General features: G+C 33.5%; 2 protein-coding genes across 3 annotated transcripts; one reads left to right on the plus strand and one right to left on the minus strand.

Annotated features, from left to right (window-relative positions):
- The first annotated feature begins 1680 nt into the window (after window positions 1-1680).
- LOC111400845 (deoxynucleoside triphosphate triphosphohydrolase SAMHD1 homolog) lies at window positions 1681-8713 on the plus strand. Of its 2 annotated transcripts, none has more exons than XM_023028277.1 (20): window positions 1681-1797; window positions 2077-2214; window positions 2607-2644; window positions 2769-2791; window positions 3417-3523; window positions 3619-3670; window positions 3765-3849; window positions 5368-5458; window positions 6378-6416; window positions 6582-6649; window positions 6772-6834; window positions 6959-7014; window positions 7095-7168; window positions 7278-7370; window positions 7453-7554; window positions 7667-7747; window positions 7851-7942; window positions 8082-8097; window positions 8198-8308; window positions 8397-8713. In XM_023028277.1, the coding sequence occupies exons 1-20, from the start codon at window positions 1696-1698 to the stop codon at window positions 8466-8468; spliced, it is 1503 nt and encodes a 500-aa protein (XP_022884045.1). In that variant the 5' UTR covers window positions 1681-1695; the 3' UTR covers window positions 8469-8713. The 2 variants fall into 2 exon arrangements, with proteins under 2 accessions (XP_022884045.1, XP_022884046.1); XM_023028278.1 differs by having other exon boundaries at window positions 7131-7168.
- A 67-nt stretch (window positions 8714-8780) lies between these two features.
- LOC111400846 (peptidyl-prolyl cis-trans isomerase CYP38, chloroplastic) lies at window positions 8781-12255 on the minus strand. The gene is made up of 7 exons (XM_023028279.1): window positions 11901-12255; window positions 11408-11704; window positions 10885-11084; window positions 9811-10046; window positions 9524-9666; window positions 9378-9449; window positions 8781-9279 (listed from the first exon to the last, which is right to left on the minus strand). Exons 1-7 carry the CDS (start codon window positions 12069-12071, stop codon window positions 9052-9054), a joined length of 1347 nt encoding a protein of 448 aa, XP_022884047.1. The 5' UTR covers window positions 12072-12255; the 3' UTR covers window positions 8781-9051.
- Window positions 12256-15281: the final 3026 nt, after the last annotated feature.

Here is a 15281-nt window from a genome sequence, read left to right on the forward strand (position 1 = left end):
TCTTCCAATCCTCGTCTAGTAATTGATAGGATCTTTTTATCTTGAGTAGCTCAGTGAAGGCCAAAATCTTGTCAAGAGTTAAGCACATAAACTTCGGCCTCGAGTTTCAGGAAAAAAAAAATCATATTGCCTGTCTTTCCGACTGATCAATATGTGATATCTTCTGACTTTCTTTTCCATTTTCTAGGGTCAAGTTGATTAAGCCAAAATGTGGTTAAGATATAATACTATATATTATGATTCCTTGTGAATCCACTAGATGACCTGATCCTACCTTGGTAAATTCTATAGCTTGTTTCAATGGGAACTAATCAGATCCATATAACCTTATCCTAGTTTGTTATGTTGAGAGGATATTTCATTTTTGTGTAGCTTAATTCAAAATACAAAATCTGGATCAAAGGTATATCAGAGGAGCATTGGGTTCAATAAAATCATACTTTCTTGTCTTTTCAATTGATCAATGAAACAACTCAAGACTTTCTTTTCCTTTTCTAAGCGCTGATTTTAATTTCGGTAAGCCATACTAGGGTTAATAAGATATAATATTCATCATTATGACTCATCGTGAATCCAGATGAATGGCCTGATCCTATTTTGATAAATTACTAAAAACTGAAGTGACCAATTCAAGACCCTCTTAGAACTTACAAATTAAAGCTTCAAGAATATAGAAATTTGTTTTTTAAAAAAAAAAAAAAAAAAAAAAAAAAAAAAAAGCACTTATTTTGGGAGTTCTGCGTGAATTATTTTGCGAACCTTTAAAAATTTACTTATAAGGTAACACGTTTTAATATAAGTTCTTGGTCAATTAAGAAAGGATTAAGTTACTTTTAAAAAAATTAATGACTTAATTACATGTTATCATAGTTTTTAGAACGGATGGTTTATGTATGACATTCATTGTCACCGTTGCTGATGGGTAATCACTATTTATAAATAACATTACACTTTTCAATTTAGTGTAAATATGAGCCACACATTCTTATGGTCATAGGCTCAGCAATATAATCATATGAGAACATTTTGAAGGGATTATTTAAACTTAAGATTTCCTCTATTTTGAATAATAAACCTTTAAAATTATACTGTTCAAATTAATATTTTTAAATATAGGGAGAGAGTTTTGAAGAGTCAAATCTACTCTGTAATTAAATGCATTGAAGGTATTTCAATTTTCAATGGAAAAAAACAATATAATAATTTGAAGAAAACTAGCGAAAAATAAAATATAGGGAAAAATAATATTTTCAATAGGCTCTAGTAGAAAATTTAAATACTCCAAAAGTTTCTTTATCTTTGAGGCTAAGTCTTGTTCAACAACTGTTCTTTCAAAGTTTTTTTTCTTATGCTCATTTTTAACAACACATTTTCACAATAGAATATTATTCACGTCAACAATTCTCTAAAAAATTATTATTCAAAAACTCATTTTGCAAAAAAAATTAGCTGTCAAATAGGGCTTAATTTTGCTACTATTTAAATAATATTAAGAATTGAAAATTAAAATATTTTGAATGCATTTAATTATGGAGTCAAAGCCACTTTCTATTTTAAAATGTTAATTTGTAGAGTTTTTTTTAACAAACTTCTAAAGCTCAACTCTTGTAGTATTTTACTTTTAAAAGCCTTTCGGCGATATTTTAAAATTAAAGGAGACAAATGAAATCCTTGAAATTTGCTATCCTTATTGCAATGAATCTAACGTCCTATCTCTGTCATTGCCCTGCCACCTTTAGCAAACTTGGGTTATGCCCAAGAAACAGGGACCTGAAACCCAGAATACTTAGCAGAAAAGTAAAGTTATTATTTAAGTATTATTTATTCGTAATTGAACCTTTTACGCTTAGCCAATTAGGCTAGTCTCTTTTATCACAAATGACCACACCTTACTACTCCCACAAATGACCCTTTAATCATTGGTAGCATACAGTAAAAGAAACTCTCTCTCACTCTCTCCAACAAATTGTATGTAACTGTTTTGTAATCACCATTAATGGCGTTTTCAATTTCATAGATTTGTGCTACTTCATCTGAATTGCAGTTTTCATAGATTATGTGTTCATGCTCTTGTAGCCTGGAGTTCGGGAGACGAAAGCAGAAGAGAGTATGGGAGAATTTTGCAACGAAGAACTCAATTTCGCCTCCTCACAAGGTGTTAGGTTCTTCAAGCACGTTCATGACAATGTCCATGGCAACATCTACCTTGATCCGGTCATTTTTTGTTTTCACCCTCGAACTGAAATTACGCTCTTATCATTAATTCTGACGTGCGAGAACGAAATTAAGTTTTCCTATTATTGTAGCCGGCTGCAATTTTAATTTATATTTTTGAGTTGTCGTATACCAAGATTACATTGCACCTAGTGAGAATGATGATAGACGAAATTAAGTTTCTTAATTTGCTGTACAGTGTAATTTAATCAATGGAAAAAAAAAATGTTAGCTTACTTGTTAAGAGCCATTTTTTCTTTTTCATTTTTTTCAATATAAATTTACATGTATCACTTATATTATTTGTATTTTTTTTTATTTTTTATTTTTCACAAAATGCTGCTTCTTCCTCCCAATGTGCGATTTTAGCTGTTTTTTTTGCCTGTTTGCAGCTCGTTTTGAAGTTCATTGACACCGAACAATTTCAAAGGTAAATGCTTACATCCTTTTCTTTTACCAGTAATCATTTTTTATACTTTCATTGTTTTTGTTTTGGTAATTCATGTGCATAATTGTGCTGAGAACGTAGCTAACATGATATCTTTGGTTTACAGGCTACGCGATCTTAAACAACTAGGTGAGTGCATAATCTTTCTCTTTCCATGTTTTGTTGACTAGTAATCATATTAGATTGGCGAGACTTTTTTATGTACATGTCAATTATCCTTAGTTTCCACGTGAGAGGAAATTGAATTTGTCTGTTTTCTTTGACTTCCAATAGTTCTTCACTATATTTACTCCAACTAACTCTTTTCAATCCAAGTTTAATGTTAAAGATGATTTATAATTGATGCATCAGTACATTTTATTTTCATTATTCTACACACGTTTTAAGAAAATGTTGTCCTTCTGTCCTACTTGCCGCTGCAAGGTGTTTTTTGGTGTTTACATTTAGAATATAGGCTACAGCAAATGATTTTCAGATTCCCAAAAATCTTCCTGACCAGGAAAGAGGTGTTTCTGCTCAACACAACCCTCTACTCCATAGTACTTTGACTTTGAAGCTACTTGATGCAAATTGAGAACTAAGGTTATGATTGTGGTTCCCAACCCCGGTAATTTTCTCGGTAATCGATATCCCATTTAACCAAAAAATCCTGTTATTATGTTGGCTTAAAGTATATGTCGGGTCTAAGTGACCTATAATTCTGTTTGGTTGGCTTGAACTGGCACTTTCTTTAATTTTTGTTATTTATTCCCAGGCTTGGCACACATGGTTTATCCAGGAGCGGTGCATTCTAGATTTGAACATTCTCTTGGTGTGTATTGGCTCGCTGGCGAAGCTGTTCACAAACTTAAGACCCACCAAGTATTCTATCTTAATGGAACTATGGAAGTATTCTTTAATAGTGAAAACTGCAGTGCCAGAGTATACGTCCATTATTCAATATGATTTTTGTGTAGGGTTTAGAGCTTGGTATTGATCGCTTTGATGTGCAAACAGTGAAACTTGCAGGTAAGTAAATTAAAAAATATATATATTTTTTATAAATGAATCACTAATTTATTTTCTTCTTGATGTTCACCTTGTGTTATGTTTCAACTGATAGGTATTTTGCATGATATAGGCCATGGGCCATTTAGCCACTTATTTGAACATGAATTTCTTCCAAAGGTTCTCAATGGATCACAATGGTAATATTCTTGAACTAACTACATTTTCTGTTATGTGGCATTTAAAGGTGTAGACATTAACATATTTTTGACATATTAAATTCCCTCAGTGTTTTGCCATGGAAATGTGAGAGATGGACAGTTGGTTAAAATGGCACCAGTTGAACACAAATTGCATTAGAATGGATTAACACGGTTTTGTCCACTAAATCACTAGTTAGAAGAAAGAGATGAGATTAGTATAAATGGAAAATCTGGAGAGGGTGGTTAAACCTGTAATCAAATGTCACTTGGCAATTAAAAAGTGATGTTAGTATAAATTTTAAATCCGGAGAAGATGTTTCCGCCCAACCGGATTTGCTTTCAGCTTGCAGCTTCTGATGTACAAGTTCTATAACTGTTACAATTGCATCCCCTATGCTTGTTTAATAATGTTTCCATAGGGTTAAAGCCTTTTGTTTCCACTTAACCTTTGATAAAGAATGGCCTTCATTCCTTTTTGGAATGTTTTGATTAAATCCCATCTTAACTACAATGGAAAAAACTGATTTCCATTCTGAGACTATCCTTGGAGTTAAAAATAATCATTTCAAACTCTCAAGTCAAATTTCAGTTCAAATAATTATCTACAAAATTTCAAAAACCCAATACATGAAATTTTTGAGTCCCACATAAGAACGTCAACGCGAACCAAAACTCGAGGCTCGGGCTCGACTCGAGTAAAATTAAAACGGGCTTTTTTTGGCCCGAGCCGAGTCGAGCAAAAACTCGGCAAAAAATTCGAGGCTCAGTTTTTTATTTTTTATTTTTTTTTTAATAAAGGCAGCTTGCTGCCTTTTTTTCTTTTTAACGAGCCAGCCCATCAAGCCACGGGCCAACTAGGACTTTTCTGGGCCGAGCCATGGGCGGCCCGAACTGGCGAGCCAAATTGCCATCCCTAGTCCTACATTAGCTAAAATTAGCAATAAACAACTACTACGTCATTCATATTACCTATGAACAACTAATTATAATTATTTCCTTCTCCCTTGATACCATTCAACTCTTAAAATTCACGCTACAACCAGAAGTTATAATTTTTGGGGTGGGAATATCTACCAATTGCAAAATCTACTGCATATTTTCCCTGGAAAGAGAATGTTGGATAGTTGTGCTTGATAATCTTTACTCTGCACTAGTGAATGAATGGGTGATCTAATACACTTAAAAATCACATGACCATTTTATTTTCCACCATCTTGTCAATAGTGTGCCTTAACCTTGTATCTTGGTCCCATTTTCAGTTGTACGCACACATACAACGTGGATTGAAAATGTATTGATGATTAGCATATATCTGCTAATTCTAAGTTCGATTTTTTTGTCAATAAGGATTTTTGCCTTCAACTTTATTTTCAGTCTTTTGAGATCAATGCGATGTTGCATACTTACTCTCTTATGATATATAATTTTCATTGTCAGGATCAATATTTAACTGTGATCCACCAATATGCCCTAGGATAACTCGTACTATCTTATCTCAGAGTTGCTTAATTGTAGGTCTCATGAGCAAATGTCTGTGGACATGGTGGATCATATTGTTGAGGAGCATCATATTGAAATAGAGACTGAGATGGTGAAAAGAGTTAAGGTGGGCTAATAGCTACAAGTGTTTTACTCTCTCTTTTCTTCATTCAAGTTTCTATCATCTGTTATTTAAAACTTTTACTTTCAAGAAAGTCTAGACTTTATGTTTTCTTGATACTGCAGCTTTGGTGCCTTGACAGTTGAAAATGATTTCAGAGAATTCTTCTTATGTCATTTTTTGTATCATTAATTATTGAGTTATTATTTTTGCTTAAAGATTGCATTCATTTATTAGGTACTTGTTAGGTGTGCCTGGTGGGGTGAAGCGTTATTCAAAATGGGTTAACTTTAATCTCAATCATCTGTATACCACATGATAATATTGATGGTTAAGGACTTAAGGTAGTTTGCACTCTTTTACTGGTTAGAGCAAATCTATGTTGCCATCAGAAATTTTTACTTCAAGATGCACCATTTTGGTTAGATGCCATGTCAAGAAGTATGCCAGTGCCACCAAGACTTAAGTCAGTTCTGGGATTATTATCATGAATGTATTGACTTTAAAATGTACAGTTCTGTTGCCTGTAAGACTTAATTTCCAAGTCTGAAACAAAATGGATGTTATAAAATAGGAGTAGATTCTGTTGCCAAGATTTTGACAGCTTATTGGGTGATGAAACGTAAGTTATTGTTCTACAAATGATAAATACTCTTACTTTATGATTTTAATAAAATACACAACCATGTGTGGTTTTAATTAAAAAAATAACCTATAGTGTTGGTTGGCAATCTGATAGAATAGATGAGTCAATGTTGTGATACTAAGTCTTGGTACTCCTCTCTCTCTCTGCCATTTATCTTAAGATAAAAGTATTTACTTCTACAATTAGTGTTAGACTCTCCCTCTCAACTAGACATTGTACTCCAAACGTGTGAGTTTTTATCACTTTTTCTGTTTTCATTGACCTGTAACTCATTGCCAGGAAATGATACTTGCAAGTTCCAAGTTTGCCATGGACAAAGTAAGTCTTGTTCTCATATTTACTTAGTTATGATGTGTGTTATGTCATTAATATGTATAAATTGCATACTTAAAATACAATTTTATCTCTTTTATTCTTTTAACTTTTATGGTCACATCAAAGCTTTATACTATTTGACACGTTCATATTTTCTCTTATTTCAAGAGTGCAAGGGAAAAGTTTTTTCTGTATGATATTGTGGCGAATGGTCGAAATGGAATTGATGTCGACAAGTTAGTAACTGCGATGCTGGGATCCAGTTTTCTTATTTGAATGTCATGTGTATTTTCCCTTCTTCTATCCCCTCTTTTTTGTTTCCCTTCTGTTGCTTACAAGTGCATAAACTGGTTGTCAGGTTTGATTACATTGTTCGCGATTCCCGAGCATGTGGTCTTGGTTGCAATTTCCAGTTTCAGAGGTGTTTGTTCGATCTTCTTCAAAATTCTAGCACATGCACACGTTCGAATATTTATAAACAAGCTGCTTGAAGATAGTTACAAAATATTAATAGATTTACTATGGGATTTTTTTATGACTGTCAGGTTGATGGAAACAATGAGAGTCATGGGAGACGAGATATGCTACCGGAACAAAGATTGTTAGTAATAATAAATGATAAAATTGAAAGTAGATTTGTATTTTATTATCTTTCACGTGTATCTGCATGCATGATTGCAGATTTGAACATCCAGAAATTATTTTCCTGTCGAGCAGATCTATTCAGGACAGTTTATACTCATGCGAAAGTGAAGGTGTGGACTACTTTCCTGTTTTAAACATAGACCAGGTTATAATACGAGTTCCCTCAGGTTTTCTTTGATTTATGAAGGCAGTCACTTTAAGTTTTTTAATGTTTCTCAGGCAATAGACCTAATGGTTGTAGATGCCTTAGTGGGTGCATATGATTATCTCGAAATATCATCATACATACACGATCCTTCGAAATATTGGAAGGTTTGGGTGCTCTTGTAAATTTTTAATATCCTCTTTTGTACCTCAGTACTGATATAAACTTTGGTGGTGTTTTTCGGTGTAGTTAGATGACACTATAATCAAAACAATTCAGACATCTCCAGCCCAAGAACTAAAGGAATCTCGAGATCTGATACAACGCATTTTCCGAAGAGATTTATATAAGGTTTGCTTTAAGTTGTATGTACAGTTTAAGTTCCACTCTCAAAACTTTTTAACTCTGTCCATTTAATAGTTCTTGTATATGATAAATGAGTTATATGCTACTGTTTTCGCAGTTTTGTGACGAGTGTATTGTTCCCAAGGACAAACTGGAAAATTTTAAGCATGTTACCGCACAAGATATTATTTGTTCACAGGTACTTTACAAATACTGATGATACATTTTATATATCTACAAAAGTTTCTTTGCTAGTTGCATAGTTTTCATATGGAAAAATAACTAACTTTTTATTCATATAGAAAAGCGGAGGAGTGACCCTTAGAGAAGAGGATGTCGTTGTGAGCAATGTCAAGATAGACTTGACTCGCGGGAGGAATAATCCACTTGAAAGGTGCATGTTGATGGAAGCTCTTTTAACTGAATTAAACTTCTTCCCGAATATCTCACAACATGTATGATTAGTAATGTTTTCATGCGACTATATTAATTATTGGTTATTTTTCGTTTTTTGGATGTTTTCCCTCTTCCAGCATCATGTTCTTCGAGGTATACTTTCTACTTTCCCAATTTTAAGTGCCACGAGTTTCGAAACTTTTCAGATTTCCCTCATTTTCTGTAAATATCAACAGCTATACCGTATTTTCAGGATTATCAGAGCGAAGAGAAATTCCCCATACCTGATAGTCGAGTCAGCCATTTGCTTCCAACATATTACCAAGACATGATTGTGCGGGTGTACTCCAAAAAGCCTGAACTGGTATCTGGACTCTCTCTTCAAAACGTTAGCTACCAAACATTTCCGTATTTTTCTGCTCTCCCAATTAAATACATGCTGTATAATGTAGGTTAAAGTGATTTCTGAGGCTTCTAAGAATTTTCAACTGAGGACTTATGGGATGAAAGCGCAAGTACATTGATACACCAGAGAAGAAAAAACGGCAAATTTGATGCGTACAGTTTGGCTCGTTTTCTCTCCTCTTTTCCATCATATCCACTATATGTCTTACGAATGATATTACACTAAACAAGCAGAACAGTCGAACCTCATCTTGAATCATTTGTACAAAGCTAAATATGTGTAATTCATGATGAGACTATCTATTAATATCTTGAAATATGTGTTTATGGAGAAAGATACAATTGTAAACATAGATTTTCATTATCCAGGGTATTTCTGAAAGTTGAACATGGGAACCCACAAATCCAATTACATGTGAACGCTGTAAAAATGACTTCTTGTGGACAATAATCCTGCAATCCAATTTTCCCATGAAATTCAAAGAATTCGTTTTTACAATAGAAGTTGCACAGATATGCGACTGATCATTAACAAGTACACCTGTTGTTTGCTGTAATGAATGAAATAGATTGCAACATGAAATCCACATGCTAGAAGACTTGAAAACATTATTGACTGAAAAATAGTGGAAATGCAAGTTGTGTTGAATCAACACGATAGAATTACTGGACCACAATAAATTTGATTATGAAAGTCTTCTCCTAACCAGCAATCTTGTAGCTCGGGTTGGCAAGATTATCTATGCCAGACACTACCTGCATCGACTCTATAACATCTCCAACCTTTAGGTCTGCCAAAAAATCCTCATTTTCTGTCACATAACCAAATACTGCATATCGACCATCCAATATGTTGGCATTGCTAGGAGTTAGTTCGCTTTCTTTTAATAGCCAAAATACCTGGCTCGAAGCCGAATTATTCTCAAATTCCTGTCATCATTAAAATTAATTGATTCAGAGAAGATAGTACCTGTCAAATTAAGTGAATTATATGTGTAAAAACAGTTCTTTATGTTCAGACTTCTCACCTCTCTGGCCATCGCCATAGTTCCAAATGCATTAAATGGAAGCTTTGTTTGCGCCTTGTATAGACCAAGCTCCTGTCGAAGAACACATAACTTAGCATCAAACCGCCCAAGGATTCTTAAAAGGGGACATTTGTCTCGAAACTTACTTCCAGAGTTTCTCCATAAAAGGGCGCCTTTTCTCCATTCACCATAATCTCCAGAGGAATAGTACGAGTTTTCTCTGTGCTGGGGTCAATAAAGCCCTCAGCAGGACCTTCAGGATCTCCTGTTTGAACTACAAAGCCATCCGCTGCAGAAGAAACAACAGGAGTATCTATAAGCTTAAGGAAATTAGAACAGGCTAACTTCATTTATTATGAGCATGTGAAAAAATTGAGTGACTCCTCAAGGATAATATTGAAAATCACATTTTACATTCTCTAAGCAGCCTTACATCTTTGAATCTCCATGCCGTCATAGAAATGTCTTTCCACTAAATCGACAAAATTTCCAGCAGTTACAGGGGCATTGTAACCATCCAAAACAATGCGGAATACACATTCATTCAGGTTAGGATTGTCTTTCAACTTGACCTTCATATCCACCGTTGCTCTTCCCTTTAGCAATGGCATATTTCTATATTCTTCAGGTACTTCATATGGAAATCCATCCACCATATCCTCTTCAACACTGCAGAAATCCAATGCCCCAGGAAGATCTCAGCTGCAGTCAATGACCAGGGTTTAAATGAGACAAGCATACTTTAGGAAGTCCAACTTTTTCAAGTTCTTCCCATTTTCTAGGCCTCAAGGAGAATTTGGTAGAAATCAAGCAAGATTATTGTCGTTAGTGATTTCAACCAGGCTACAGCCTACATGTACATACATTAAGTTTGACATTCTTTCAAGTGGCAGCATTCTACACCGCTAATTTTAAACACATCCATCCCATCATTGGCTAGATTTGTTCTGCCTAAGAGGTGTCAAACTTGTTGTCAAATGAGAATGAAAATCTGGCTTTATTCTAGTGATTTCCACAAGGATTAAAAGCTGATTCTTTAAAACCACATTCTCATTATAGAAAATTTCCCATACCCTCAGAGGAACCAAATCCCATAAGAATAGCCATTAAAGCAAGTTACACGGGATATGATTTGAATGATGTGGCGGTGACTAACCACTTGGAACCTGGTAACCTAAAAAATGCTAAATGTGCAACATACATGTGATAAACATTCATATGCATGAAAGTCTGTAGAGACCAAGTCTTAGAAACTGCCAACTCCTCATTTTTTAGCAAAAAATACAGAAACATTGTCCTACCAGTATTTTCACACTGAAAACCAGTATACTTTCAGTTCTCAATATGGTCAGCAAGAGTTGTTTCTGATCTCCATTGGAGTATTTTGTGCTCTCGGATGAATCACGTTATAGGAAAAATCCACTTCAACTTTTTAGTATGAAACTTATGCAGACATTTTGACAGCATGAACATCAATAGTTAAGAAACAACAATTTCGTGCACTTACCCTCCGACATAATTAAGCAATTCCTTCTGCTTAGGTGCAACAGCATCCCGATTCCTATCCTCCACAATTTTTTGAAGCTCATCTAGTCCGGTTTCCAGTTTGTTAAGCAATTCAATTCCATCGTCAACCTTTGACTTTGCCAAACCTCCAACAATCAAGGTTCTACCTTGTTTAAGAGCCCGTGATGCCTGTCTAACATTCTACAGCTCATTGGAAAAGCCAAGATGAAAACCAATCAATACATTGTAAAAACTTTTCGACGCATACATACAAATATCTATGTCCATCATAAATTTGAAGCTGCAAAATTATACTAAAAAGAAGACCGTGTACTGCATGTACATAATGGTTTATATACCTATGATGTGGTGGATATGATTGCGTGAGATTTTTTCAAACAAATAAAAAATAAAAATAAACTTCTCCACTATCTTTTTTGACACCTCATCTCATATGTATGTAAACCATTATGTAACTACATTATGCACAAACTGCACTATTTAAATGAAGAATAGGGGATTACTCTTTCGACAGAATCAAGGGCCTTCACACCAGCAACCTTGAGACTATCAGTAATATCTTCGAGCGGCTTTTGAACCTCCCGAATAGCCTTATTGTCAATCGGCAATGCGTACCTCAACAATGCCCCTGGATCCTTTATTGGTGGCCCGGAAATCAAAACTGAAACGTCGGGCAATGCTGGATCAATTGCATTTGCCATTGCCTCTCCTGCTCCTCCCAATGCTGGTACTCCAGTTATCAAACCAACCGCCAGTGCTATAGATATTGCACAATCCTTTATTGAAGACCTCCAATTTTTCTGTTCAAATCGTAATTTCATCAAATTCCCAGATTTAACTTTTAAGTTACTTACAGTTCTAACCACAGTGTTTACAACAGAAAGCAATTCAATTCCCTAAAACTCAAACGTGGTTGAGTTCCAAAAAGTACTACTCTTTATACATCATAAATACAAAAAGTTAAAAATAAATTTCTTTGTCGATTGAAGAGCTTGCCTGTTCATTTTGAGGCTGGGACGGAGGCGTATTTTGAGAAGTACATTGAGGTTTAAATTGCCGAACGGAAGCATAATTGATGTTTTTCGACTGTAGTTTATGCTTAAGAAGTTTATGGGTAGTTGTAAATTGTAGAGAAGAATAATGATGGCAGGAAATTAAGGCTGCCATTGGCGATAATTTCTTACAGTGTTAACAAAATAGTGGTGACATTACGATCTTGCAAGAAGCCAATGAGGAACAGTACAAATGGGAAGAAAGTAGAAAGGGGGAAAATGTGGATGTGGCAAAAGGGAAGGATTGAGAAGGAGATAAGGTTTTGTGGGGAATTGAAAAATCCAATTCCTAATCCTGAGAGTTAGGTGGAGAATTCAAGTTGATGGATACTTGAAGAAAATCTCGTCCTCAGGATAAGATGAACTTCTGCGGGCTTCCAAATTTTGGTACGGGCTTTAGACTTTCCAATTGGGCCGTCGAGCCACACTCCGTTTACTTTAGAGGGTTAATTATATAAATGATCACCGAATTTTGCCCTATGTTATTACTTAATCACTGAACTTAAAAATATAACTCAATGGTCACTGAACTTCGCCCAAGTTTTACTACTTCATAACCGAACATATAAAATGTATCTCAATAGTCACCGAACTTTGCACCGTGTTGCTCATCCGTCATTCAAATGAAAAAATCTGTTAAGTCCAACAAACGATATCAACTTGAGTGACGGATGGGTAAAGCGGTGCAAAGTTTGGTGACCATTGAGATACATTTTAAAGTTCGATTATGAAGTAGTAACACTTAGCGAAATTCAGTAACCATTGAGTCACGTTTTTAAGTTTGGTGACTAAGTAGTAACATAGAGTAAAGTTCAGTGGCCATTAAGATATATTTTTAAATTGAATTATTAAACCCTTGTTTGAGTCTCATTCTTTCAAAAAAAAAAAAATTACATTCTTAAACAGTAATTTGACATCATTTAACCACACATTTTTCAATAAAATAATATTATACGCAAATTCAAAACTTTTCCTTATTTTTTAACTACACATTTTCCTTCAATATACTATTCAAAAATTCATTTTATCCCTCAAAATGAGGATCAAACAAGAGCTAAACTTCTCAAATAGACCTCTATGAAAGAAGAAATCAAAGAAAATGAAGAGAAAAAAGAGGAAATAGAAAATCAGAGACTTATAAATTAAATAAAAATAGAATTGTTCCTAATATTCATCCATCATGGTGAATAAGTACGTTTGATTTTTAAATCAACTGGTATCAGTTCACCGTACCTCAAACTCCGCATAAATAAATTGAAAGGGAAACAGTTGGAACACTAAAAGAAATTGACAAAGAAAAATTAAATAAAAGCACAAAAATATTCGAATAGTTCCAATGTAACTGAGGTTGATTTGAACTTTGCCCTATGTTACTACTTAGTCACTGAACTTAAAAACGTAACTCAATAGTCCTTGAATTTCGTTAAGTGTTACTACTTCATAATTGAACTTTAAAAGTGTCTCAATGGTCACCGAACTTTGCACCGTGCTACCCACCCATCACTCAAATTCATGTCGTTTATTGGACTTAACGAATTTTTCCATTTAAGTGACGGATGGGTAACATGGTGCAAAATTCGATGACCATTTATATAATTAACCCTTACTTTGGATTATTTATGTTTGCAACTACCATACTATAGGTACTATACTTTAATTTATGCCAATTAAGTTACTATATTGTAATTTAGTATCAATGGTTCCTTATATTTGACTTCGATAGATTTTGTATATTATTTATAAAAATTGGTTGTCAAACAAAGGCTTATTAGAACATTCCTAATAGACTCTCTATTTTTAAAGAGCATCTTCTATCATTTGAAAAATATCTATAAATTTATAGAGTTGAATTTTAATGCACTCCACCAAGCACCGTATATCAACACTTAGGGGGTGTTACATAGATATTTTTACGTAAAAATGCATTTTAGAATAGTAAATTGATGTGAAATGTGTGGTTGAGAAATAAGGAAAATTTTTTTATTTATGTGTAATATTATTTTAATAAAGAATGTATGGATGAAAAGAAGAGAGAGAAAAATGTATTTTAAAAAAAATGGCTACCAAACGGAGCCTTAATTTTAATACTTACAAAAAAATTTATTATTCTTCACTACCTTTTATTTTAACTGATTTTCTCTAAATTATTTTATTATTTTCCTACATTAAAAATTAAAACAATTTGAATGCATTTAACTATAGAAGGTGAGTTTGGCTATTCAAATTTGAAGAGTAAAACCCACTCTTTTAAATTAAATTATTAATTTAAGGAGTCTCTTGGAGTATAATTTTAAGGGTCGACTATTTAAAATAAAGAGTATCTCATGTCTATAAAGTCTTTTGAAAATGCTCTTAATAAATTTCTACTACAAAATGTCAAAATCCCAAATCCAACTTTCACCTCAACGCCAACGAAACAAATTTTAGTTTCTCACATGTAGATGATATTTATAAACTATTTATAATCGATTAAATTATTTTTTATTCACACATTTCGTATATTAAAGTAAACAGACCTTTGTATAGGAAAGAACGATTGTGCCATAAGTACATAATGGTTTATGTACACATGTTGTGATGAAATATAATTGAATCGAAATTTTTCAACCAAATAAATTCTTCACTCTCTTTTGACACATAATTTGTATATAAAATCATTATATAACTCTATTATGCACAAATAGAATTATTAAAGAAATAAATAAGGAGAAGTGGACACCCTAGTTCAACCTAATGATGGTTGACACCTTCCTTTAGCTTCAACATTAATTAGGCCTGGACAAAAAATTGAAAAATCGATCAAACCAAACTGACTTGAGCCGGTTCGACACAAGTAATTGATTTGGTTTGGTTTTCTTTTAAAATTATGGTGGATTGGTTCAGTCATGACTTGAAGTCTCAAACCACTAGTTAATCTAACCAATCCAACTCACTTACATGTTTACCTTTTTTTAATTGAAGAAAAAAAGCACTAATCTCATAACTACATCTCAATTCTCTTCAATTTATGATGTTGTCGATAAGTAATAGTACTGAAAATTTCCTTTCACAAGCTCATTATGTTATACATAACATTTTTTTCTCCACGCAGGCAATTAGACTACATAATATGTAAAAAAAGCAACAAAATTTTTAAGCTTTTTATTGATCCGTCTCTATTAACATGATTTTATTTGATAGCCTATAGTTTTTGTAATATAAAATTATTTGATTATTTTAATTTTTGTAATCTAGGTAGGCTCAAAACTTGGACAATTTATTTACTTATTTTTTTAAAATCAATTTGGACTAAAAGTCCTAACCGAGTAACCAAACCAAACCAGTT

Source organism: Olea europaea, chromosome 10 (assembly GCF_002742605.1).
Source record: "Olea europaea var. sylvestris chromosome 10, O_europaea_v1, whole genome shotgun sequence".
Classification (NCBI taxonomy): domain Eukaryota; kingdom Viridiplantae; phylum Streptophyta; class Magnoliopsida; order Lamiales; family Oleaceae; genus Olea; species Olea europaea.

What these genes read in the sequence shown, in the direction of transcription:
- LOC111400845 (XM_023028277.1), top strand. Translation starts at nt 1,696, where the DNA reads ATGAATCTAACGTCCTATCTCTGTCATTGCCCTGCCACCTTTAGCAAA. An exon ending in AATGGAATTGATGTCGACAA is followed by an intron (nt 6,650 to 6,771) that starts GTTAGTAACTGC and finishes ACTGGTTGTCAG; the next exon opens with GTTTGATTACATTGTTCGCG. An exon ending in TCCGAAGAGATTTATATAAG is followed by an intron (nt 7,555 to 7,666) that starts GTTTGCTTTAAG and finishes CTGTTTTCGCAG; the next exon opens with TTTTGTGACGAGTGTATTGT.
- LOC111400846 (XM_023028279.1), bottom strand. Translation starts at nt 12,071, where the DNA reads ATGGCAGCCTTAATTTCCTGCCATCATTATTCTTCTCTACAATTTACA. An exon ending in TTGCTTAATTATGTCGGAGG is followed by an intron (nt 10,047 to 10,884) that starts GTAAGTGCACGA and finishes GGATTTCTGCAG; the next exon opens with TGTTGAAGAGGATATGGTGG. An exon ending in CGGCATGGAGATTCAAAGAT is followed by an intron (nt 9,667 to 9,810) that starts GTAAGGCTGCTT and finishes TTTCTTCTGCAG; the next exon opens with CGGATGGCTTTGTAGTTCAA.